Source organism: Siniperca chuatsi, linkage group LG14, assembly GCF_020085105.1.
Source record: "Siniperca chuatsi isolate FFG_IHB_CAS linkage group LG14, ASM2008510v1, whole genome shotgun sequence".
Lineage (NCBI taxonomy): Eukaryota > Metazoa > Chordata > Actinopteri > Centrarchiformes > Sinipercidae > Siniperca > Siniperca chuatsi.
The window spans coordinates 19507664-19534168 of NC_058055.1; the positions used below are offsets into that span (position 1 = coordinate 19507664).

At 39.2% G+C, this 26505-nt stretch overlaps 2 protein-coding genes across 4 annotated transcripts in view; both read right to left on the bottom strand.

Annotated features, from left to right (window-relative positions):
* dpysl3 (dihydropyrimidinase like 3) overlaps positions 1 to 1597 on the bottom strand; it is a 45279-nt gene extending 43682 nt beyond the window's left edge. For both annotated transcript variants that reach the window (XM_044222941.1, XM_044222940.1), the window contains exon 1: positions 1217 to 1597. In XM_044222941.1, coding sequence (XP_044078876.1) covers positions 1217 to 1582 — 366 coding nt within the window. In that variant the 5' untranslated portion in view covers positions 1583 to 1597. The remainder of the gene's footprint in view (positions 1 to 1216) is intronic.
* A 6322-nt stretch (positions 1598 to 7919) lies between these two features.
* The window catches only part of jakmip2 (janus kinase and microtubule interacting protein 2), a 32090-nt gene continuing 13504 nt past the window's right edge, over positions 7920 to 26505 (bottom strand). The window contains exons 2-24 of one of the 2 annotated variants that reach the window (XM_044223141.1): positions 26252 to 26499; positions 24995 to 25249; positions 24479 to 24721; positions 23622 to 23831; positions 21565 to 21663; positions 21253 to 21399; positions 20994 to 21134; positions 20005 to 20061; positions 19350 to 19472; positions 19063 to 19191; positions 17555 to 17638; positions 16984 to 17046; positions 16555 to 16653; positions 14433 to 14534; positions 14058 to 14111; positions 13907 to 13972; positions 13724 to 13792; positions 13031 to 13108; positions 12754 to 12804; positions 12316 to 12468; positions 12098 to 12163; positions 11587 to 11663; positions 10214 to 10349 (exon numbers count right to left, since the gene is read on the bottom strand). In XM_044223141.1, coding sequence (XP_044079076.1) covers positions 11613 to 11663; positions 12098 to 12163; positions 12316 to 12468; positions 12754 to 12804; positions 13031 to 13108; positions 13724 to 13792; positions 13907 to 13972; positions 14058 to 14111; positions 14433 to 14534; positions 16555 to 16653; positions 16984 to 17046; positions 17555 to 17638; positions 19063 to 19191; positions 19350 to 19472; positions 20005 to 20061; positions 20994 to 21134; positions 21253 to 21399; positions 21565 to 21663; positions 23622 to 23831; positions 24479 to 24721; positions 24995 to 25249; positions 26252 to 26380 — 2469 coding nt within the window. In that variant the 5' untranslated portion in view covers positions 26381 to 26499 and the 3' untranslated portion in view covers positions 10214 to 10349; positions 11587 to 11612. Of the gene's footprint in view, positions 10350 to 11586; positions 11664 to 12097; positions 12164 to 12315; positions 12469 to 12753; positions 12805 to 13030; positions 13109 to 13723; positions 13793 to 13906; positions 13973 to 14057; positions 14112 to 14432; positions 14535 to 16554; positions 16654 to 16983; positions 17047 to 17554; positions 17639 to 19062; positions 19192 to 19349; positions 19473 to 20004; positions 20062 to 20993; positions 21135 to 21252; positions 21400 to 21564; positions 21664 to 23621; positions 23832 to 24478; positions 24722 to 24994; positions 25250 to 26251; positions 26500 to 26505 lie in introns of both variants that reach the window. The other variant, XM_044223140.1, reaches the window with a different exon arrangement.

Here is a 26505-nt window from a genome sequence, read left to right on the forward strand (position 1 = left end):
AAGTGGAAGCTTCGTGTGAAGTTATAAGAGATTGATTTTGGTTTCAGATTGGATTCATTTTCATATTATTTGAAGTAAAGCATTACTCTAACACCTCCTGAAGACTGTACCATTGCTGTTTCATTAAGGTCACTATGGTTTCTAATGTTCAGGCTTTTGTCAGTACAACATTCCTGCAGCTTAATTGTTTTAACCTGTATCTAGTGTGCCAATATGCTACATGTCATGGGTCTGCACAAGTTTGATTAGATTTCCCCAGCAGACAGATGCACTAGATGATTCGAAGCTGTTCGGCTTTTATTACAAACATATGCCACTAAGATGCACATGATATATTAGTTTTCTTGTTCGTTGTATTTACTGTACACGTTCTGCAGGTTTTGAAGAAAGGGAAATGCTCATATTTCTCAGATGCACTTGATGTGTATTACATTTCTAACCTGTGTGAAATAATATCACCTACTTGATGCATGCACATAGCAACAAAAATATAAACCTGGATGTAGTTGCCTTTCTGCTATTCTCTCAGTACCTTGTCTTCTATGTCACTTGCTTGCATTTTAGCTTGTTGCTTTAATGGACCTACAGTGGTCACACAAAAATAGCAGGTCAATATGTTGATAAATGTGGGGCACGGTATAATATTTAGCATCATGGTCGCCAGCTCTGTGGTTTCACTAACACAGAAGTAATGCCCAGACCTGTAGCAATGACAGGCATTTTCATTTGTCCAACCTTGAGGCTTTCCAGTTTTTTTTTTTGTGGCCTCGGTTGCTTGAGCCCCCCCTTTTTTATTGTCTAGATACATTGGCTGAATGGTATTCTTCAAGGGTTTAAGAATCATACTTGCTTAGATTTAAAATGTTACTTAGGTGTGGCCCACAGCTTGACAGCATTAGTGTCAACGTCTAAGGGCATTTGTGAGACAATTAACTATGCTAATAATTTGTAATTTCAAAAGGTTGTAAGCTTGTATGGTGTACCTCTCCATCTTCCATTAAATTTCATATTATTGTCTAATAACACTAATGGAATACCTTGCTCAGCATTGAAACATCATTAAACATCAGTTTAAAAAAAAAAAAAAACAACAAAGGGGGGCAACCAAAAGAGAAAAGAGTAGGCACAACAGTGGCACACACTGTAGAAACCACTCCTGTCATTTACACATGCTGCATCAGTCTACTGTCAGTCACGCAAAAGTTAGTCTTCTTACCTTTTCATCGCCCAGGTTCTGCAACACTTCTTTACCGCCGCTGGTTCTGATCTCAACCTGATGTGAGTCTTTCCCTCTTTGCCTGTTTGCTGTGGGACTTTCCGCACCAGGGGAGCTCTTGGTGTCACTCGCCGGGCTCTTCGCCTCTTGACCGGTCTCTCGTTTGGCGGTCCTCGGGGTGCGGGAGCCCCTCTGGCCGACGCTCAGGGCATCAAAGTCTATGGTTTTACTCTCAAATGCGCCCTCGACGCTGCAAAACAAGCCCCCGTATTTCTGCCGGGGCACCTGGTCAGCCGTGCCGGGTCGGGCGAGATAAACCGGCAGGTCGTCCTCTGCCTTGTCCCAGTTTCCCCTGCGCTCTGCCATGGTGGAGCTGCACAAGTGACCGAGAAAGACGGTTAAACTAGTGCTGAAGTGGTGTGTCCCTGTGTGTGTGTGTGTGTGTGTGTGTGTGCGCGCGCGGGGTGAGGAAGCCTGAGCAGACAGAAAGGCAGGAGTTGAGTTAAAGCCAGAGGTGGCATATTGTTTCTCTTGGGTAGGCTGTGTTTGTAGTTTAAATCAGCCAACTGCTGTAGAGGGCCGGTAGAGTGACAAAGGGACCATTTCATATGGACATAGCTATTTGCTTATTTAGCCTATGTAAACATACACTGCAAACCTTTTGCCAATACCGAGACAAATAGGTTACCTAAATCTCCTTTCTGATGCAGGTTTTTTAGCTGGATATAAGAGTCAAAATATTGTATTCACCCTTAAAGACGCCAATGTTCACCTATTTCAATAGTCTGCAACCTAATATCGAAATGAACTAAGTGGACACAGGTGTGCACTCAGCAGGTGACACAGGTTTCCGATGTGCTGTCCACTTTGTCGCTGTCCTTTCAGCACCACTTATCACGTTTGATAATCCAGCTACACCTGCGCACTCCGTTCAAACCTCTTGGCCAGGCGGGAACACTTCAACTCAAAGTGAAGCTTCAAGTGCTTGTCTGGGCCTTCGACGGCGACACCCCAGGGGTGATTATTAACGCCAGCACAAATGAGACAGCATCGTGTCAGAGAAGCAGCTCTCAGGCGGCAGGTCTCAAACTGAGAGACTGCTGAGTCAAGAGGGCAACAAAGGGAAGCAGGAGTCAACGCCTTCACTCAGTGAACAGACATTTGCAATTATGTAAAGGCCATATTAACAGCATGTTTCACAAGTTTGAGTGGGGTCAAAATAGTCCCACTGAGTATTTTTGTTTGTAGCCTTCATCCTCTTCTTTTCCCCTCCAGAAAATACAATGCCTTTTTCCAGATAGTAGGTTACTGATAAGGGTAAGAACAAGAGTCGAAATATGGCATTTTGCCCTTGTATAAACCAATTAAAAAGACTACAAAATTGAGAATCAGGACATTATATATTTACATATGTTCATCATATAAGTGTCATATCTACCATGAACTATATTGAACATGCCTTTTGTGCCTTATCCTCCAGTTACCTCCTACCAGTATAACACTGATTAGCCTTCAAGTAGAATCACATTCAATTTCTAATTCATTACCTTTTAACTGTTATAATCTTAGGATTGTTGGTATGGATTAAAAGTTAAAAGAATATGGCAGTCCTTTAACAGTGTGTCTTTGGTTTCACTGTAAGGTCAACTGGATTAGAAATAACAAGCAACTGCCCTCCAGATCCCATTGTAGCACTTAGTGTGTGTGTGTGTGTGTGTGTGTGTGTGTGTGAGAGAGAGAGAGAGAGAGAGAGAGAGAGAGAGAGAGAGAGAGAGAGTGTGTGTGTGTGTGTGTGAGAGAGAGAGAGAGAGAGAGAGAGAGAGAGAGTGTGTGTGTGATAGAAAGACAAAGAGCACACAGAGTTCACAGAAATGAAAAAGAGTCTCAAGGTCAGTCACACTGTAGGCTACAGTGACATCAAACAGGGCACATCCTCAGGTCTCATCTAACAGGTTGTCATCACTGAAATGAAGCCAGGCAGAGGGCCACTTCATGGGGCACGTCAAACTAGTATCCAGTATTTCCCTAGTATGCTACTGCAGAAGAAACTAACTCATGCATGGCAACCAAACAAATGACTGAGCCTGTTGATCAAGAATCAAGATCAAGAATGTATTTTGTAAGTTTGTAAGCCAGAAAACATCTAACTGGCAACAAGTCTGGTTGCAGTAATGTGCAGCATTTGAACATCCCTTTTACTTTGCAAATATATATATATATATATATATATATATATGCTAGCATGAAGGAAATTACTGCTAGTAATAATAAATAATTTTTTAATGACCACACAACCAAGGTTGGTGGAATTTGCTTTTGGTACAGGGTGGTAGGTAAGCTCAGTTCAAACAATTACATTCAGTTCAGTTTTATTTATTTTTTATTTTTCAATAACATCAAACAAATATTAACTTAGGCACAATGACTACACAATAGACAATATTCACAAAACAGAAGAATAGTATATATATATATATATATATATATATATATATATAAAAATATATATATATATATATATAATATATAATAATATATATATATTTATTTATTTTGATCTTACTGTGTATTACATGTGTTGTCTCACAGTGGCTGACATTGCCCATTTTACAGATTTTTTTACTGACACTCAGCGAAAGCCTGTGAGTTAAAATGCATGGGAGGGGGGAAAAAGAACGATCAAGCACTATATTCTGAAAAGATGGCTTAGTGGAGATTTTTTCAGGGGACTGAAACTGAGTAAAAATATGATAAGTAGCTCAATTTTCACACATTCCTTGCTGAATACCACTGTTGCAGTTCCTGTGGCTCTGTTGGCAGAAATGTCCCCTCACATGAATGTGATTAAAGCATCAAGGTTTGCGGAGATGCCACTAAAATGTCCTGCCTCTGTAATTCGATGGTGACTTACTGAGTCTCTGCGTTTTAGAGCTGTCTGTCCTGTCCTCCTTTCCTCCAGTACATTACTTGTGTTTAGACAGTAAATAATGCTGAGAGAAGGTGGACAAAACAAAACAAAAATGGACAGCATTCTTTAGATTTTCACCCATGCACTGGCTTTGTGTTTTGGCTGGCCCCACATTTACACACTGACACCAACCAGTTCAGATGACTTGAAAAGAATTAAATATTATGTGAGAGAACAAGGACAGTGCTCAAAGGCTAGTGCAGATGTTTGTCTTAAACTGTAGCGTGTTTTACTGTGGTCTGGACAGAGCAGACTGACTGGGAGGCAGTGGAGCCATCAGCTCACACTGTCTGGCTTTCAAAGTCGGTGATGTCATGATAGCTGCAAACCATAATAACAAAACATTCAGTCAGTTGTTTATTTCATTTGGATGAATTTTTCAGTGGTTCGCTGTCAAAGTAAACCCCTCTGATCATAAAGAAACAGATTTATTCAGAGTAGATGATGGGTTGTCTGGGATTTTCCCGCAAATAATGACCAAAGATTTGGTATTGCACCCTTTGAATGACATGCATCCTGTGACAAGAATGAAGTGGTGTTTGGCAATTGGTCAAGAAGCTTGATAACAGGATATTGCCTTGCCCTAATGAGGCTTTTAAAGCAATGACAGCAGCCATGCTGGAACAAAGCAGGAGACTATCCTCCATCTTCATATTAAAAATGGATGTAAGGTAGGCCAGCTAGTAAAATGAATGTCCCCCATAAGACAATAGCTCTCATGTTGCCACCAGCTTAAGAGCATGTTCATCCAGGCATGATGGAATGACGACAGATAGGACAGAGTTTGGCAATTTCATGCCCAGTGCTCTTCATGGATTTGGCACAAAAGGCCTTACGGCGAGTGAGACCTTTGAAGAAGTGGGTAAGTGGGCCACTGTTCCACAGGCAAGTCAATAGGAGTTAATTCAAATTACAAAAGATAATACATAAGGTCTGACAAGTTCCAAGTGGGTTCTGCATTGGCTCAACTATTCAAGAAATGAAATAAATTGAATTAAAAACTGACAACATAATTATTGTCCTCAGGTGTTCTTGATTATGTCCCAAACCAGCATCGCTACCTGTGTTATTTTCTGTGTTATGTGTCAAATACTGTATGTCTGTCAAAAGACTTTGTGATTTAATGCCACAAAATGTAATTCCCAAGACTTCATAACATGTACAGAGTAATTTTTTTTTTAGCGTAACAACCATGAATATGTTTAGTCTCACAGAACACCTGTACATGTCTATGTACCAACTCAGCCAGTCTGCCAGTGGAATTATAGGATACAATTACATGCCCTCACACCTATATTTGGAGGCTCTGGTTGGCTAATCTTCATTTTAACTTTTTTTTCCTGGCCCCTGTATGACACTAATTTATTATTGTATAGGCTATTTGTAGGAACTTAGAAAGACTACAGACTTTTCCCTTCATCATTCACAGCATGGAGCAGTAGTAGAGCAGGAGCCCACAGCCACCAGCAGCAGTGAATCTTTGGCAACATGCACAGAATGATCAGGAGAAAGCAAATACAAAGGTTGGTTCAAGACCTTTCTTTGAATGCTTGGATGATACTGATGTAACCAGATACAAGAGGAACACTGTGCATTGCAAATTGGCAATTTTGTTAATTCCTTAAATCCTTTGCTGAGTAGTTGAGGAAATTAATCTTTACTCAAGCTATAGTTAAAAAGATGAAAAGGCAAACAAGTGAGTTGCCAGTCACATGTTTAATAGGAGTATGAGCCAGGAAGTCAGTGTTGCTTAGCAGCTGAACAGAGCAGACTGGGCAGCTGCATCCGCCTGGGATGGTTTGGCTGCTGACCAGCTGCTGCTGAAATAAGGTTAAAGAGCCTCCAAGGATGTACTGTCAGTCGTTTCAATCTTGTATTCCTTACAGCGAGGCATGCTATCTAACACACAATGACACAGGGGTTTTCATATCATCCAGAATGACTCATAATTCAAATATGAGTTTTAAACTGTCCGCCCTTTTCTGAGTTGTGTCAAATGGGTTCTTGCTGAAGATCTGTGTTGGAAAAGCATCTACAGTAGATTTTCCATTTGCGCACAACAAATATGTCATCAAGAGTTATGTGTTCAGAAACTGAGAAATATGCAGAATTCAATGTAGACTCTTCATGGGACTTTTTTTTTGTCATTTTAAACTTTATTTTTCCTTTTAAATCGGTTTTAGAAGGCAGTTATTAAGTCAGTGCACAATATAATCTCTGAGCGTGACCTCTGTGTGGGAGGACAGATAGAAGTGCTTTTATAACAGACATCCTTTGGCAGGGCTGGTCTACAACACAAAACCTGGCTCCACCCCTGTTCTCTTGACTTGGCAAGGACAGTCATGAGTAAAGTGAAAAGACAGACTGTTATCCTGGACTGACTCTGCTCTGTGTCCTGCATAACTAAAAAAAATAAAAAAAATGTGGAAAAGCCCACTGTTTAACAAGCTTGTGAGACAACTGAAGCATTCACTGCTTCAGTGTGGGAAGGTTTCTCATAATATACCACAAGTCTTAAAACAAGTCTTAAAACCGTTCCATAACACTGAACACTATGTTTGAGCTCTTTTTATGAATGAAGTTTTGAAAAACGTTCAAATATCACAGAAAATGACATTTGCATTGAAGAATACTATTGACCTGTAACAGCAGAGGACGTACAGTAGCTACCCCTGCTACCCCTATTTCTGTCCACTCAGTGAAACATGTGCAGTACACATCAGATGGAAGAATAACCAATACCAGCCACAGCTCAAAGCCTATTTCCCTCTTCCTGACCTGAAAAAAGCAGAACTCCATTAGCTGGGACAACTGCTGTCAGCTACTAACAGACACTGACAGGAGTCAACAATTAAGTGCAACACAAACAATAAAATGGTGCATGTTGTAAAATTAAATCCTGTTAACAAAGAAAGAAAAAGAATGATTAATGATGAGATGGAAAGTTCATTCTTGACCTTATGAACAGTAGATAACAAAACAAATCCATGTCTCTGAGCACTTTTAATCGATAGAAAGCACCAGAACAGCTGTTTCCAAGGTCAAGAATTAACTTTCAGTCTCAACTTTTAAGCCAACATGCATGAAACGTCCTTAAAGTGCTCAGAAAAATAAAAATTTGAACATTTACAATTCCATGACAAGTGGGCAACTCCATCTGCTGAGGAAGATCATGATATATAATAGAAAGCTACAGAAAAGCTACTAAATGGACCTTGTGGTGAGACTGTTTTGTCAGATAAGGTTATGATCAATCCACTCGCTAAATAATTAATGGCAAAGAATCTAAGATATTGAGACACTTTAAAAAGATGGATAGCAAATAGGACACAGATAATAAGCACAAAGGAAAATTCTCACTGTATCTTAAACATTTTAAACAGATTGTTAAAAATTTGTTTCTACACTTTCCCCCAAATGGATAAAGAGCATTTTGAAATATAATTAGTTAAAGAGTAAATTGTATGACAAATAAAGAAATAAGGCGTGTTTCAAAACGTCTTTTAGCGGCCATTATTCTTTCACTTTGAATGCTGAAAAGACTCAAATGTATTGACATAGGGAATTGAAAACTGTGTGAATTTACAATGGAGTTAGGATGTAGAAAGTTTAGAAGAAAAGTAGACAATGAAGGAAAAATATAAGGAGGGTTATAAATGCTCATCTTCAACACAAAATCCTGACCAAGCATACCTGTAATAAAGATGTGAAAAGAAGACAATTTATCCTTTAAGGTCAAAGGCCATGAATTTTTTTATTTTTTACAGCATTGCTCATTTTTTTCAGTTTATTTAATAATATAGACGAAAGTAGGAGGAGGGGTAAAATTCTCGCTGGAAGACAGACGGGGTAAAGATTAAAAAAAATCTTCTGTGAAATAAAAACAAAAAAATATACATTACATTACATTACATTACATGATAATATCAACCGCCTGAAAAAATAATTGTGGAAAAAAAGGGGAAAGTGCATTTAAGGCAACTGCTAGTTAGCTGAGTTTGCACAAAAATAGTCTCAGTCATTCCCCTTGGTAAAGTGAATGGAGGGGGTCATAGCTACTGTCCACTGCGTAATGAGATGTCTAGATACCCTAGACCTGTGAATGGAGCCAGAGGAGTGGTATGATGGCAGATACACTAGCTCAGGTACATAGGGAACAAGTCTACTGGTAAATATTGCAGGGACTGGAGAGTTAGCCTGACAGGAGAGAAGTAGAGCAGGTGTAGTGTTGCATTCACTTTCTCCTGTTTCATTTTGGGAAAGTGGATGCCTAAATGGCAAGTAGTGTTTAGTAAAAGAAGGTTGTTAGTATCAAACAAATTTTGGTTAGTAAAAAAAGAGGGGTAGAGAGACAACCTGCAGTATTCTTGGGACAGATGGGTGAAGTTATAATGTTATTTTTCTGTCTTTTCAGTCATGTGAAATTCAACTGATGAATTTAGCTTTTGTCCATTTTTTTGTGTAACAAGAAAGTACTGATGACACAACTGTTAGATTTGAATTTAAACCGACCAATCGTTCAACCAGAGTTGATGAAGATATTTTACAAGTTTGTTAAAAGATCATGTAACTTTAAAGGGCAAATTGAAAGTCGCTCAGGTGAAACCAGCACCCCCTACTGGTCAACCAGAGCGACACATTTTAGAGAGTAGAATAATATATACAGTATACTGTGTGAGAGAGAGGGCGGACAAAGGAAAGGGGAGGCAAATAATCCATTATTTCACATTCATATTCCAACGATTTTTCAGTTATAATTTATAATTAAGGAAATAAAATTCATCTTTGCAGCTGTCACCACAATAAAACAGAGCAATTTATACCCTTTTGAGCCATTTATAAACTGCAAAGTACATCAACTGTTCAAGCTGCTTCAGAGAGTAAAAGAAAAGTGCAACTATTCACAGAAATAAAAGGGGAAACTACATGAAATAATTCAGACACATGTACATATCAACAAATGTATATATTACAGTACAGAATAGGGATGTTGTTTCGCAGTGGAAATCGTGGGACACAGTATCTGAGTGGTAGGAGCTGTAAAAAATAAAGGAGAAAAAAGATAACCAGAGAGTAAAGCTCTTCGAGTCTGCTGGTTTTTAAGACAAATTAAGAAGCGGTTTGACAATCCATTGGTTTTTCTGTGGAGATCCAGGTTGAGTGGAGCTGGATCAGAGAGTGTAATTTCCCCCCGTAATCTTTTCTTTCTCTTTTTTTAATCTCGCTTCACTTAAGTCTGTTATGTGTGTCCGGTGAAAACGTGTCAACCTGAGTGTCCTGTACCCCCCTTTAGTGTCTGTACACACCAGTCTCTGCAGTGTAATTCTGTCCTTTTTTTCAGGTATAACCTCTGGAGAGTCCAAGCAGTCTGTGTAAGCACCATTCTGGGAACAGCGAGGGCAGGCCAGCCGGTGACACACCATGTCCCGAATGTTCCTTGTTATAATCTGACCTGAATCGGCCTCTGCACTCATGGGCCCTGAGTTGGCTCGCTTCTATTCACTAAGAGGTTGCATTCGTGAAGAATGTCCTTTCAGGTTTGGAAAGGAAAGGAAAGAAGAGAAAAAGAAGACAAGTTGTGGTCTGGCGGTTTGTTTGCCTCGTTGTCTATGAGTTTTTCTGTCTGTTTATATTCCCACTGTGGCTAAATGGTGGTGAATGACATATTATTACCCTGCATGGCAGAGAGAACATTTCCCAGGCTTTGGTTTGGATTTGTCAAAGCATGTGTGTGTGTGTGTGTGTGTGTGTGTGTGTGCGTGTGTGTGCGTGTGTGTTTGCATCTGCATGCATGCGTGTCCGTAAACTGTATGCATGTAGGTATATGTGTGTGTGCATCTATTGTAAGTGTCTCTCAAATTGTGTGTCATTCTTGCAGTCTGTTACAGTAGTTCCAGCTGTTTGGAGAGACGTTTAATGTCCAATACCGCTCTAAAAATACCCCATCATCCTGGGCAGCATCCTGAGAACCCCACACCCCTTTAAAAACACAAAAGAATAAAATCTGAAGTGTGAACGTCCACGGCCAACACACGACACATCCACCTATACAGCAGTCACTGATGTAATGACACTAGCAGCCACTGCTACGCACATTGTTCCCCACTTGCCCAGAAAATAAATAACACTGCAGTCACAAACAAGATCTCCAAGCTGACACACCACCTGCGAGACAGAGAGAGAGAGAGGAGTGACAAAGAATTAGAAGAGCCAGTATTGGGCTTACATTCTTCAGGCGGCCAGACACATGACTCCAAATGAACACTAATGTTGCTCCATACAGTATCTGCTGGATGAGTAAATAGGAAACTGTTTGCTAACCATAACAACTTTATTAGGTGATAAATGTCAGTGTTGTTTTTACAGCTTGTTGCTCTGACCCCAAGTGGCTGAAAAACCTATAAATGCAGGTTTAAAGGTAATTGCTGAGATCCAGCCCAGGTTGTAAAAAAACTAAACAAAACTGAATTTTCCTCTAATACCTTTTACAAACCCCAAAGACAGTTTGCACAATTTTAAAAACACATGTAGAAACACGAGTCAAAACCCCAAGTGACGACAAACAAATACACAAGAGAGGGAGAGATGGTGATGTTTGCTTCCTGAGTTACCTGGAAACCTTTCAATAAGTAAAAATGATATGATCTTGTAATATGGAAAAACACATGAACGTTAAGAGAAATGCCTGAGTGGAAAGATGTTGAGAATGCAAAAAGAAAGAAGAATTAGCAGTTGAATATTTGTAAGTGAAGGCTTGGTGAAGCATGTAAATGTGTAGGTGGGAGGGTCAGCAGACCAGGGTCAAATATGTTTTGCTTCTGGAAAGCACTGAGCTGCCCAGTGGTAACAAAAAGAGCACACTGTCTCAAAATGTCACCATTGTGCAACTTGTAGGTGGTCTGTAATTTCCTTTTTTAAAACATCTGATAGATTAAATGTTAGTGTGAGGATTAAGTACATGCCAAGAGAAGTATTTTGACACATAATGTGTGTAGAGTTTATTGTATAATTTATACTCTGCTCTCACTGGCTGATGTACTATCTACAGTTCAATTAGGACACTATTATTGCTTAAATTTGCTTTTATGTAATTGGTATGATAAATAAATATCAAAGTAGATTACATTAAAACTATTTTTCAAAATAATAACACATTTCCTGCTTTTATTCTGAAGGTCAGAAGCCCATATCAGGAAGTCTTAATATTGCTATAGAAATGCATCTTGACTGAGTGCTTGTCAAGGCCAATTCAGGCTCTGTATTCCCAGTCTTGACTTTGGTGGCTGCACAAAGCCAAAACACTTGCTGTGCAGGTTCTGCTTCGATAGAAAAGTATTTGACCGAGGTCCAGAAGAGAGACGGCAGTGGTTTGAACTTTCTACTCAAAGTCCTCAGGACTCACCTCTGCTACAGGACGCGCCAAAGACTTCAAGGCCAAAGGATAAAGGCAAGAGAAAAGAACAAGAACAGAAACAAGAACTGGAGAAAGAAAGAAAGAGATGAAGAAGGGAAAAAGAAAGTGAGAGAATTAGAGGAACACTCACGATATGTTAGTAACAGCAGAGACAGAAACAGAGGCTCACTGTCCAGGGAAACTGGAGCAGTATCCATGAAACCATACTTCTGAATATTACCTATGTAAGCATCCTATGTGGCATTTTTACGTTGAGCTTTCACAAGAGTGGTTTCCTATACATAATGTGAAAAGAAACAGTGCACACCATTTCTTCTACACTCAAAATTCAATTTAATATTGATTTCACAGGCTTTAGGATGAAAAATCCTAATCTTGGCTGCCTGTAAGCAAAGATCTTTAAACTAATGAACATGGTAGCATTTCATGGTGAGTCTTGTGTTCAAGCTGCTGATTAGAAATTAATGTTTTTTACAGAAAGACATCAAACATAGCCTACCTTTTCCTCCAGGTCTTTAATCTGCCTCCGCTGGATTTCTGTCTTGTCTTCAAGGTCACGAATTCTCTGCAAATATTCAGAGAGAAAACAGTAAGGACAATTCTCTCTAGCCAAAAGAGATTTCACACATACCAATGAATCATACAAACCTATTTTCACACAAAGCTCTAGTATCACACACAAACACACATATATCACCGTTACAGACATAGGCTGACCTGGTGCGCCTGGTGCAGGAGTTCCATCCTCTCCTGGAGGATCTGGCAGTCGTACTCTCGACTCTTCCTCAGCATCTGCCTCCTCAGCTTCTCCACCGCCGTCCGCAGCTCGTCCTTCTGAAGCTCATCCAGAGGCTCGCCATACTTTATCACCTGGAAGACAAGCATCAGACACAGTAGATACCATGATGGATTTTAAAAAAAACAACTTCTCAACACATGGAATTATATATGGCCTTACTGTTCTTATGTGAACACTTCTTGTTTCAGCAAATTAATAATATTTTTTTGTGATGCATCTTGACATCTAAATTGATTTATCTTTAATTTCACCCATCTAGTATTTCAGATGACATAACTGTAACCAGTACTGATGTTTTACAAGTGGTTGACACATTACAAGGTGAACTTTGCAGCAGTTTTCATAACAATAAGCACCTTGTCCTGCTGCAGGGCGTTGTATAACGTTGCTTCCAACTCCTGGATTTGCTGTCAGGCAGAGACAAAAGGGTTGTTGTTACTTTGGATGTCATGTCACTGCAGGCTTAACCCTAACCATAACTACTACAAGCATAACCCCAACCCTTAAGCTAACCATGTTATGATTCTAACCATAACCCTACCCCAGATGATGAACTGAGTTCCAACAGTCTGACTGTGAAGAGATTTTGGCCCCACAAGATGATGTATACAAGACACACAAACACACACTTACCATGTAGGCCTGGTCTAGGGCCTGTTTTCTGTAGTCCAGCTCCTCTTCTAGATATCCTTTCTGTTTACAGAACATCTCCTGTACAGAATAAGCAGGTCAGACAGTGGTTGGTTAAACTACTACAAGTCAATTTCACTACTACGATCTAACTGCTATGGGGGATATTTAATAAACTAGCTACAAATTACTGTCAGGGGTGCAAACTTTTGTGTCATTGCAAGTTTTCAGTTAAGCAGAGTATTTACTAAGACTACAGAATTAGTAAATGAGCCCAGCCACTGTTCATCTGATTTGCATAAAGTGTCATTAAATAAGGCCTAATGCTAGGCTGTTCAAGACACGTGGCGCTCATGTCTGGACAGCAACGGAGTGCAATAGAAAGTGTTTTCTGCTGGTTGAAGAGAAGACACTTTTGGAACTGCAAACATGTATTCATCCCACAAGATGAAGACTATATCTGACAAAATATTAGTTATATAGCTTAATGTCATCAGCTCAACAAGAGTTATGAAAAATCAATGTGGAAGATTTAAAAAAAAAGTTTGACTAGATTATTTCTGTGAAGAGATAAAAACAAATACAACAGGCCTACTTAATAAGTACTACCAGCAGCTTCAATCATGTCACACTTGACTAGAGCTCATGTAAAAAAAAAAAAAAAGTATTTTCCTGTACTGGATTGTTGTGACTCACCATCTCTATCTCCAGGTCCACCATCTTCTGGTGCAGCGCTGCCTCCGTCCCCTCAATCTGTTGAATCCACTAGAGGGCAACAAACAGCAAAACATGAGTTGGCACAGCACAAACTAATGTGCGTGTGTGTGTGTTGATACTTTCATGTTATCAGAGGAACCATGATATAGTTTCCAGACTTACTTTTTCTGCTAGTGACAAAACAGTGCTAGCCTGGATAATGGCCACTTGCTCCTCATTTCTTAAGTTCTATACAAAAGGAGAAAAAAACTTCAATTAAGAATGTGTCTGTTTTAGCATCATATGTTGATATGTTAAATTCCATATGAATTACCCCGTTGTCTCCCAGGATATCTAGAAGTTTTATGAGATCTGGTATGCACACGTCCTGTAAAGAAAATGGAATAAAAATCTATCAGGAGCATACAAATAAAATGGCATTTACCTTTCCTTTTTAATTTTATTCAATACTTTTTTTCCACTATAAAATGTACAGAGTATATTGATATTTGCTTATTAAACAAAAGATACTGCATGCTCATTAAAAAGCGTATACAAAAGCATGGAACATTCACAGCTCAGTTAGCTGCAGTCATAAGAACTGTGGGATCTGTAACAGTGGGATCCCTTGGCAGAAAAGATAAAGAAACCTGCTCTACTTTATGATTAATTACTATGATAAAGCAGAGGAGTTCTTCTCTTTGTGTACCTTGACCCCCTCCTTCATACAGTAAATCTGCAGTGCACTGACTCCCTCAGAGAAGGGATGCATTCTCAGGTGGTTGAATGGAGGTGACCTCCTCTCTCGCTCCTATGACAAAAGAAGTATACATTTCATTATACAAAGTATGTACTGTAACTGAAACTCTTGAATCTGTATTAGACCTGGATAAAACAGAATTTTCACTTTTATTGGTTGTTTTAGAGGTTTGTAAGACATTCTTATAGGTTACAAAAATAACTTCATGTTAGGCTTTGAGTAGCTAATATGGCTGATAAATGAATAACCCAGGCTCCTCTTTTTTGTTTTTGCCCATTAGCTCCTACTATACTGACCCCACTGCTCTGTGTCAATAATCTTAAACACTACTGGCATCAAACTAGAGGCCACCGAATTTAGTCCAAGCCGTATGTAACCTTCAATATTATGTTTCATAAGCATCAATTCTCTGTTGTGTTTCTGCACTGTGTTTGCCAAACTTCCACGAATCAATCCTTGTTTCCACTTATGTGACTTTTTATTTTTTCAGTGATGATGTTTAAGTTTCAGTAGGTGGAGCTCTTTGCTTTGTTCAGCCATGAAAATGCTGACAGTTGAAGAAGACAAACACCTGATAGCAATGGTAAAAGTGTTTGATTAAAATTAAGGTTAAATCACTGTGATGTTGTATCACTTCATTTCAGAACTGTATACTGAGCACATCTGAGCGATCTGCTTTCCTCTCTGCTCACTCGGTGGCAACTTAGGCCCTCACGAGCTGCTGTGAGTAACTGCAGTGCAGCACAGCCAGAACACAAACACCCCTGTCAGCTAGTTATGAGCCTGACCGACAGACTGGTGGGCTGCATGTTTACATGAATGAATGGCTAAATTTCCACCCTGATTTAGCTTTTTAAAATATAATTATTATGTCCTTCATATGAAGTTGGAGTTGATTTGTAAAACTGTAAAATTAATGTTATACTGTATAGTTGTTTTTTTTACTTTATTGCCATTGACACACATTAACAGGCAATTAACATTACAAAACTGAATCACCTTGAGATTGGCCTTCACTTGACATACATGCACATATAGATGAAATAACACCATACAAGGACAGAACGCACACACATCTACCTACATATATACCTACAAAAATTATGCATCAAAACAATAAAGTACAAGATTCCTAACTAAGGTAGTCAATAACTGATGTCCATCTCCTCTTAAAAGGTTTTAGTTGTAACTGGGCAGTCATGTGTTCCATCATATAAACATGTTTGACTTTTTGTAACCATTGAACAATCGTCGGAGGGTTAGGCTTCATCCAGTTAATAGTAATTATTTTTCTTGCAACCATCAACAAAATATGCAGTATATAACACTGGTCTGTAGTAAACAGGTGTTCAGGTGATACTTCCAATAAGAACAATAGCGGGTCCAGGGGAATGTCCGTTTCCAGTATTTTCTCCATTTCTTTCTTTCCAAATTGCTGTATAATTTTTTAAACCTCAATGTATTTTACTTCCTCCAACATGGCTCAGCATTTGTACTTTTACAAAAACACATAATCTCTGTGACACTGACCTCCAGGAAACCGGGATATGAGATCACTGTAGCTGGAAAACAGTTCTAGACAAACCCACACCAGCAGCTTTTTTCCCACTATAGAGTGGCCAAGATCTGATTTGTTACAGAATATCCATTTTTGGTTTAATTCATTTTAGACAAGATCTTGTTTTTACATAATAATAATACCATGAAAAAAATATGTAGACTGCATATTAAACAACGGTAAAATGTTAATTTGAGATTTCTCTTTAATCGGCAAAGTGTTATTTGTGGGATGAATATGCTGACAGGATTTTGGGAACGAGTAAAATGTGTTTTGGAACTTGATAGGGTCCCTGTATAATGATCACAGGATGTGTTCTCAGGATAGTAAAATGTTTTTTGGAACTCAGTGAGGCATCGATAAAATGTAGTAAAATGTTTTTGGATCTGACAGAATACTCACTTAATAGGTTACTCAAAATTTTGGAAGAGTTTTGAACTCAGGCATCTTGAGTATCTGACAGGAAATTTTATCATGCTAGTTTAATGCTTGGTAGGAAACTTGTTGACTCACCTCTAGCTCCAATATCCTAAACTCTAACAGTTCATTCTGGTCTTTGGAGTCTTGTAGCTCCTGCTGCAGTCGACTGCACTCTGAGTCCAACTTTTCCACCTGGACACCATCAGAATTAACATGGAGACATGAAGTGGTAGATTGTAGCTACAATATGTTATGCAATATTATGGAGATAAAATGGAAACTAGGTCATAACTGTAGGAAACTACCTCAAGGCTGTAAGGCTTTAAAACAATGCCAATTATTAAATGTACCATCTGTAACAGGTATCATCAAACTGATAAAAAAAAATTCATAGTTTTTCAGGCAATTAAGATTTTTTTAAATAAACAAAGTGCTGTGCATAGAATAAAACAATGACTTTTCAGCAAAACAAATACTGTAGCTGTTTGAATATCGGAAAACAAACAAAAAGCTGAGTCCAACCTTATCCAATAGCTCCTGATTCCTTCGTAAGAAGAGCTGCTTCTCCTCCACCCATTTGGAGTCCTGATAGAGGACAGAGACAGTTGATGCATCAAATCAAAGCTTTTCAAAGAAAGTAAAAGTATCATTTAACACATTTTGTTTTGAGAGATATCCCCTGACAAAGACAAACTCAAAATGTAGTGATGGCTTGACAATGAAACAGCTTGTTACATTGATGAGAGGACAGTATGAATCCTAAGTTGTTGATGGAGTGAAGTTATTGGTACATCTATCAATGTGTTGATTTGTTATATTTTAATTCAATCTTTTTTTGTTGTATATTTTTTATATTTTATACCATGTGCTATTTGTCAACTCAATAAATTACTTTATGATTACTTTACTGGTCACATCAGAGCAAATTTGACATTGTTATTATAGACTTCATTTTTTGAGGGTAGGCTGCTAACCTTTATGGTATGACAAATTTATTGCATTGCATTATATTGTTAGGTGTTCCTGATGTTTTGTCCACCACCCTATGCGTACCTTTATCTGCTTTCATTCATGCTGTGCTTGTGTGTCGTACCTGTCCCTTCAGGTTCAGTTCCTTCTCCAAGTCCTCTATTTTGGCTTTATACCTGAGAACGTCTGCTTGGAGCTGTTCCTGAGCCTGCAACATGAGCAAAAAATACATTCATTAGCCACTAAAGCACTGTTTCTCAAGTGGGGGTCCGTGAACCCCTAGTGGTCTGTGCCTGTATTGCAGGGGGTACATGGAAGATCATTTTAAATTTGAAATTGCTCATTAAAACCAGACATGTACTAATATAATTTGTTAGCTTTTTAAAATGTGTCATTATTAGATTAAAAACCACACTCCGAAAGTGTGAAAGCACATCAGCTTCATTCCTTCGTAACACTAGATCTGTTCAGCACAATACTCTGGTGCACTCAATAGTGTTTTGACAGCACTCACAGCCCAATACACAATGTGGTAATGCACAGAAGAATATACATGTTGAAACCTAAAAGGATGCTCTGCAAAGCGTGGGCCATTACCCTACCGTTGTAGACAGATGTATTGATTAAAGTTCCAGCACATCAGACTGAAATGTCCGCTGGATGCAGCTACATTGTGTTCGAGCTGTGCCGTAGCTCTGTCATGTCTCCTCCATGGCTTCAAAGTGCACTGGCAGCTTGTAGCTCTTGGGGTATTTTGTTCATTTTTGTTTGTGCTGTAAATATCCCTATTACTGAATTGCATCTCTCTCTCTCTTTCTCTCTCAAAATCAGAAGCAATAATTTACTCCTAAGCAAGAACCTCCCCTTAAAGTAGCGTGTCTTCCCTCTCTGGGCACTTCCATTCTCTTACAGGAAAACTGAAGAACCACAACTTGCTTGACTTGAATGTGGCTTTGGACATGTACTTTTCATGTACAGGTGGAGTCACAAATGTCAGCTCATCACAAGGGGTTCAGTACTCAAAAAAAGGTTGAGAAACACTGCACTAGAGGACAACCTACTGTAGCGATCCTTGGTAAGGTTTTTTACATAAAAATCCACTCTGACGTCCTCTATGTTACACTGAGCAGTATAGGGGGAAATCACCCTGTTAAAATGTAACAAACTACATAATAAGAACCAACACTGTCCTGTAATGACTGATCTTATATAACAGAATAAATGACAAAGTTCGTTTCAAAATCGTGTGTTAGCATAAATGTTTCAATCTAGAGATCAAATTCTGATCCCCACAGCCTTATGGCAGCCATATGACACAACGATGATTATTAAAAGACTTTTTATACATTTGCTTTCACTGGATTGCTAAACTGAGTGACTAAAAATGCCTTACTGAGGCTATTTTAAATATGTTTATGATGATAACTTTACAGTTTCAAAGCCTTTAGCAACTTCACTAAGTACAAGTAGAGGTTAAATATGGAATTTTGAAGAAAATGAAGATCAGACAACCGTAGATAAAATTTCAATCCAATTTCACAATTGTAGGACAAAACACGAGGTAAGAATATTTGGGTGCACAAATAGATTGGATAGGAATAAAAAACAGTGATTTTCTCCCTGTGTATGTACCCTTGCTTCCATCTCAGCATCCAGAATGCCTCCTTTCTGTTCCTGCAGCAGGGCATAGGCTCGCTGTAAGGCCTGATACTCCCTGGTCAGCTGACGGAAACGCAGCTCCGCCTCCTCGTTGGAAATACCCTTGTTTGACACACACAGATTGATAGTGACACTAAAAGTCAAGGACTTCAAACAGAAATGGTGTAAAACAGAATCAATATTGATGTAATTGTAAATGCAGTCACTGTGATACTCCTAAACTTTCTTGGTGACTTGACAAATACGAGGCAAGTTCTTACCTCATCCAGGTCTTCATCAGGAGTAGCAGGAGTTCTGTCCATCCGGAACGAAGCCACTGAGGACGTCTCCGAGTCCATAGACTCTTCATCATACCCAAAGAAGGTGTCCACTACGATGTGCCTCTGCAGAGAAGAAAGTTCAAAGACTTACAGAGCTAAAAATCACTGATGGTAAATGTCCAACAATCAATATGCCTTGTTAACATGATCTCAGATCAAAATGACAATTTCCAGTCCTCACTCTTGGGTGTCCCCAAAAGCTTTTTCCTTTCCTTTTACATTGTTGTATTCTAAATACACCTCTGTGACCTCCTTTACTCCAGCAATGTCAATGCAAGTTTGAACTCACATTAAACTGGCAGCTTTGACATTACTTGAGTGTCAGAGGGTGGAGTTTAATTTTTGAGTTTTGTTTTCTGTGTTATTACATGACTCTGACTTACTGTATACTACAAGACTTACTGACTCTTGTTACTACGTTCAATGTCTTGAAATGAAGAATAATTAAAAGAAGTGGGAAAAAACTGATGACAGATTACATTCATTGTGTTTTCAAAGAATACATTGTCACATGTGTTTACTGGTTTTATATAATAGAAACCAAACTAAGTACACTTTAAGATCAATAGCTAGAAACAAATTCATTCATTTCTACCTTTATTGGCCTCGAACTTCTTTTATGCCTTTTCTTTCGTAGTAGTTTTTCTCTGTCCTAGAAAAAAAAATACAAATGGAGAGAAAAAAGATAACACACCACTGTAAGATAAACACGTCCGTTTTTCTTTCTTCTATTTTCAAATAAAATACAAGAAAATGAAATTAATGACAACACAACACTGAAACTAACTCTTCACTGAGGATGTTAGGAATCATTAGATGTTGATGGAGTTAAGTCAAGTTTTTTCCTAAATCATCATAGCAGTGTGTTCACTTATATCCTTAAAAAAGTTGAACATGGGATAGCAACTTAAATACATTATATGCTTAAACACATATATGCACAGAGGCTGCCATGTTGTTGCAGACATTGTCTAATTCACTTCGCTTTATCCTTGCCGCTGGATCATTGAATCACTTATCATTTTCATTCCTTTTCAGTGAGCACGAGTTTGACTGCTGTGAGCATTTCTAATTCCCATTTCACATGTCAGCAGTTTTGTGGTTATTATGTGGTTTTCAAGCCTGAGCTCTGGGTTTGCTGTCTGATCATTAAGGTTATTACTTATTATATTTGTAAAATAAGATACACAGAGTGCCTGGTTACAAGTACATTTAGTTGATGCAGCAACAGTGGTGGTAATTTATATTCCGGGTTGTCCTTCAAAGACAAGGTGACACTGCAGAATGTCGCTGGTATGCAAACAAGTCATTATATGAATTTTAAGAAAATTAATGATCCGAAAATCTTCTTGCACTTTTGGATATGTTTATCAAACACAAAACATGAGGTGTCTTACACTTTACTGTGTATGTTTTACTAGAGTTTTTTTATAATAATGGAACAGGAACATCCGGTTTTCACATATGCTCAGGATTAAACCCCATGACCCCAATTGCCTACTCTAAATAATACAGAAAATATCAAAAGAAACTTCAGACAAAAATGCTAACTTGCCCCCTCAGTATATAGAAAAAAAAACATACTCTTGTCAGTTCGTCAATCATGCTTTGTTGCTCCAGGACTTGAAGCTTGAGAAAGGCTATTTCCTGGTCATCATGGGCTTGGTCCAGGTCATTCAGAGATTTCAGCTTCTTCAGTGGAGGATGGGAGCTCATCTTCTCCTTCTGCAGAAAAACAACACACAGAGAGAAAAGTCCTCTAAGACCACCTGTCAATTAGCCTGTCCATCTTGCCAAAAAAGTACAAAATGTATATATGATGCTAATGTGACTTTGTGCTGACCATCTCAAGGTTCTCTTTGGCCAGGCTCCTGAGTTTATCCTCCAGCTTCTGGATAGTCTGAGTCAAATCATCATTCCTCTTACTCAGCAGCTTGTTCCTGTCCAGCAGGGGCTTACACTGCTTCTCCGACTCTCGAACTCGCTTCAGCTGGTGCGGAGAAAGGACACAAGGATATATTAAATTGTGACATGAGGAAGGTGGACAGCGAGAGACAAAATGCTGGGAGATTTGAAGGAAAGGCCGAAAGATGAAGGGACAGAAGGAAGAGAGAGTGGGAGATCCATCATTTTTAACTAAATCATTTGGTTGTACCAGTTCATTCCTCTCATCGACCAGCAGTGAGTTGCGGTCCTCTAATTTGCGTATAGTCGAGTTGAGTTCAGCAATGCGCCTCTGGTTTCTCCTCAGGTCCTGAAACAAACAAACAAAAAAATAACAATTATTTATTATTTCACTAATCCAGTCACCATGGTTCCCACACCATCTTAAACATCAAATGCAAGGACTTTTCAAGGACTTTCCAGGCCCAATTCCCTCATATTCAAGGACCCAACACGGCATAGTTTGAGACATGGATCAAGGTTAATTACTGTTACAACACTGAGAATGTTTATAATGAGAAGTAGCAGGCTTTACAGAAGCTCACAGACAACGGTTAAAAAGAGAGAGAGGCTTTACTGTGTGAACACTTCTCAACTGTGCTGCTGTGTAACAGTGATGTTACTTTATTTAAATAAAATAAAAATTCAAAAGAACTTAAATTTCTATTCTTGCACAAAATACATACATTCAAGCACTTTCAATGTCTATTTAGGTCTATTTTCAAAAACTTTCAAGGCCTTGATTTTCCCCCCTCAAATTCACAAACTTTCAATGATTTCAAGGACCCGTGGGAACCCTGAATCACTCGCCAGGTGTAGAGTAATAAAGTGTGATACCAGAAGATGTGTAGCATGATCACTATCTAACCACAGGCCAGGGCAATAATTCAATATTTTGTTCAGTAATTCTATTAGTTATAACAAAACTACCACAACATGTTAGAGTTCAGTATTACTAGAATGTTGCGGGAGGCTGACGTCAACAATAAAAATAAATTCAATTAAATGAGAAGGCAAAAAAATTACCATATTTGTGAGAGTCATGACATTTTAACCTTAATGTGCTTGCATCTCATGGACATTAAATCTAAATCTCATGAGCTGTTACATTAACAGTGGGTGAGTGGGTGACACACTTTAACCGTGACAATTGACATGTTTTTGTTTTGTTACTTTGAGCTGATCATGGGACTTCAAATCATGATTAAACTCTGCCTCACATCTCTCGTGCTCTCTATGGATGTACTGTATATTGACGACAGAAGAGTTGAGAGAGCACAAAACAAATTCTGAGCGCTACTCAGTCTGAAAGTCAGCAAACAGACACGGATTCGCAAGAGCAGAATCTGATCTGAGCGTGCAGTCCCGATCATGCTCGTTTCTGAGCCGGCTCTCTCAAGTTTTGACAAGCAAGTTGCACCAGGAAACACCCACATGTGGATGTCAGGGTCATATCTTTTTCAACGCACAAGGAAGAAAGTAGACCATATGACTTTTTAGGACAACATGTGATTTACATATTTTATGCCTATATGCCTTATTTTTGCCAATCCCCTTACCATCGCCTAGTTTATTCATACTGGTATGTCGGATTTGAATGTGATTTTAGTCATTTAGTGTCAATGCATTTAGATTTTTAAGGTAATACAGACACCAAATACTTCTCTTTATTTCAGTCTGGTGGTTGAAAACGTCACTGGCCCAGCTTTTATTTTCAAAGTAGAAAGAAGGGTTTAACGGGACGGCCCTTCACTTCCTGGTCAAAGTGAACAGGTGACGCTCTGCTCTCAGTTTGAGTTGCACTCAGGGGATTCAGACTGCCAGAAGTGAGTGCAAGCAGCTTTGGTCATCACGAGCATGAGAATCCCTATTGCTTGCTCAAATGTAGTTACATAATTCCTCTTGCATGCTCAAATCATCAGTTACAGACCTGATTCTGTGCTCCCTCTTACAAATTTGTGCCTGTGCGCTGTTAAAGGTTGACTTGCAGACTGAGTAGCGCTCGCATTAGTTTTTTGCTCTGTCAATCTTTTGTCGTCAATATACTTGCATAAGTTTGGAGCTGGCTAAGTGTTGTGGGAACCTTGTCTATAAAAAGAAACCTGGCACTTTAGCTACAATGTGGTATTCAAAGACTAAAGCAAAGAGGAACAAATGGGGTTCGAGATAGGAAGGCTCCCAGTTTCTCTCAAATGAATAGGTTGATATTAATGTTTGATATGAATGAGCGGAGCATGAAACTTCTCCTTGCTACTTCTCTCTACTTACTGGGCTGCCGCAGTGCTCAGCTCCATCTCCAGCTCTGCCTGGAATCTCTCGTTTCGGGCTTCCCAAGCCGCACTCAGCCTCCTTGACGAGAAAAAGCTGTTCATCCAGGGCGTCCTTCTGAAGCTGCAGCTTCTGCAAGAAGCCCACTGTTGACTCCAATTCCTTCTCCAGAGCAAAGATGGTGCGGTCTTTAGATTTAATTTCATCCACCTATAGTGAAGGAGAAGGAAATAAAAGTGTATTTAAGAAAATGCTGAAAGGACATTACTAGCTTCTGTTGAATGGGGTTTTTTGTTATTTATTTCTGATGTCACTCTACTGTAGCTAACTTTCATCATTCACCTTGTAAAAAGACAAGGACAGTTATTATGTTGAAAATTAAGCGACTCTTGAAGTCGTTTGTGAAGTAAAAATAAGAAACTTTCTCTGGTTCCTTCCCTGCCTTTCTCAGTTTCTTGTTATTGTAAAGTAAATACCTTTGGGACTTTTTGGGGGATGGGACTAAATGATTAATCGAAAAATGATTTGGTAGATTAATTTACAACTGAAATGAATAAAAAGAATCATTAGTTGTAGCCCTAATTTCCACAGATATAGCTGCACACACCTGGTTAGGCTCTCTGCAGCAGATCTCTATTTTTGCATTTTTTTTAAACCTACTACATCCTTGTAAACCAGTCTTTAAAATTATACCTCAAAAGCCAAAAAAAGGCTCCACAATCTACCCCACTGTGCTCTGTCCCACTTCCCGTGCTGCATAGATATCCACTGTAACATCAGCAGTGGGCCTTACTAATATTTTGGACAATCGTCATATTCATGTCTGTTAAATATTTAGTAGCAGTGACTGTGCGTACCAGTCTGCGGATGTCTCTCTCACAGTCCCACTTGATCTTGGAGATCTGCTCCTGGTGCTGCTGGTGTTCCACCCGCAGGTCGCCAGCCTTCATCTTGTCGGCCTGGATCATGTTGCTGAGAGCCTCATCGGTCTGCTTCTTAGAAGATTTCAGCTCCGCTATCTCCTGCAGGAGCTTCACTCTCTCCTGGTCAAAGAAGCGACGTGCATCCTCCTTGGCTTCCAGGGTCAGTGCTGTGCGCACCTGAAGAACGGGGGAGAGTGTTGATGTGGTTTGGCAGAATTTCCAGTTTTTTTTAGATGAGTAATGACTATTTATTTCTAGTGCTCCCTCCATCAGGAGCTTTTTCTCAGAAGTGAAGGAGACTGTTCTGTGCCAAGCCCCTCTTTCCTGGTTCAGTTCCACTGGTGCTGCTTTGGGACTTTGTTTTGGGTAAAATGTATCTGTTTATTTCTGTTAATCTGTTTCACAACTGCAAAATCAAACACTAGCTTCACTCCCCTATCGAAACCTCACCTTCTCTCCGCTTCCATCGCGCATGGCGCTCAGTGCGGCTTTGAGCCTCTGGTTTTCCTGGTCTTTGATTTTGGCGTGGCGGGCCAGCTCCTGCTCATGCTGCCGTGTCAGGTTTTCCCTGAGAGCCTGGAGCTCCTTTTGCTTTTCCTCGTGCCACTTGGCCCGCTGTTCTGTTAACATGGCAGTGTGACGGTGCTGCTCCTGCTCTCGCACCCGCTTCACCTCCTGCAGCTTGTCACGCTCCAGTTTGCTCACCTTTGAGAGGAGCAACAGAGGAAGGGGAGAGAGGAATATTTTACATTAAGTAGTGGTAGGTGTCAGTCATTGCTTTTGAAAATGTGTTTATCTTTATTTTTATTTTTCTTGATTTAAGGTTAAAAGGTTAACAACCTTGTGTTTTTGCCAACACATGAATTCAAGGGTGTAGTAATGGTTTAAGACAATATGAAGTCAGATTCTTCAACCAAAAAAAATTGAATGATATTTCCTGCAATTATATACATTTATATGAATCTAGCAAATATCTAATTTCCAGTATAATTAAATTGGTTATAGTTCTTTCCATAATAATGGTAGTATAACAAAAAACATTAGACATGATGAGTAAATTGCTGCATTACTAATGCACTAACCCTATAATCACACTTAGTTTTCTTGATAGAGATCTGATACTTCATGATAAATAATGCTGTATCTTTACTACAAAGAGCACTGCTCTTTCCTGCATTATTTTTGATTGATGTTCAGTTGTAATGTCTATTTAATTGCAAATAAAACACAGATTGTCACAAATGATTGTCTTAACACAAAAAAGAGGCTTTTTTCAGCCCAGAGTAGTGTCTGCTGTCGTCCTCTCAGGCAGTGTTCTGCACCAACAACCAACAATAAGTAAGGCTGAACCCGAATGTCCACCCTCCGGACTTGTGGACTGAACCCTTGCAGACTTCTGCCATAAGTACCATAATATTGTAAATGTTCACCATCATCACTTCAAACACATCTAAACATAAGCATGCCTATCATGTCACAAGATGTCCTTGCACCTCTAAGACCCTGGTTAGATCTGTGCAACTTGTAGTGTCCAAAGGTTCCAAAAAATGTTGGGACCTTAATTTATTGACTGGCTTTCAAAAAATGAATAAGCCACTCTGCCTTAACACTTTGTGGAAGTAATAATCTACTAAGTTTACGTTGAAAGTGACCTACAATATTTGCAATATTCAGGGCAAATTTATGCATTTTGATGTTGTACAGTACCTTGCATTTTTCTTGGTGTAGCTCTATCTGAATGTCAGTCAGCTTGGACCTGAGATCTTCATTGGCTGCCTGTAGGGCAGAGACGAGCGCTTCGGGCTTCTCGCCCTTCGTACGCCCTTTCTTGGCCATTGAGTCAAATACTAGAGACGCTCTTCTAATGCTTTCATTGAGATTTCACAGAAACATTCCAAGGCACTCCCAAGGTTTCCAGTTCCTCCTCTTCCTCATTCTCCTATCATGCAAGATGGCTTGGG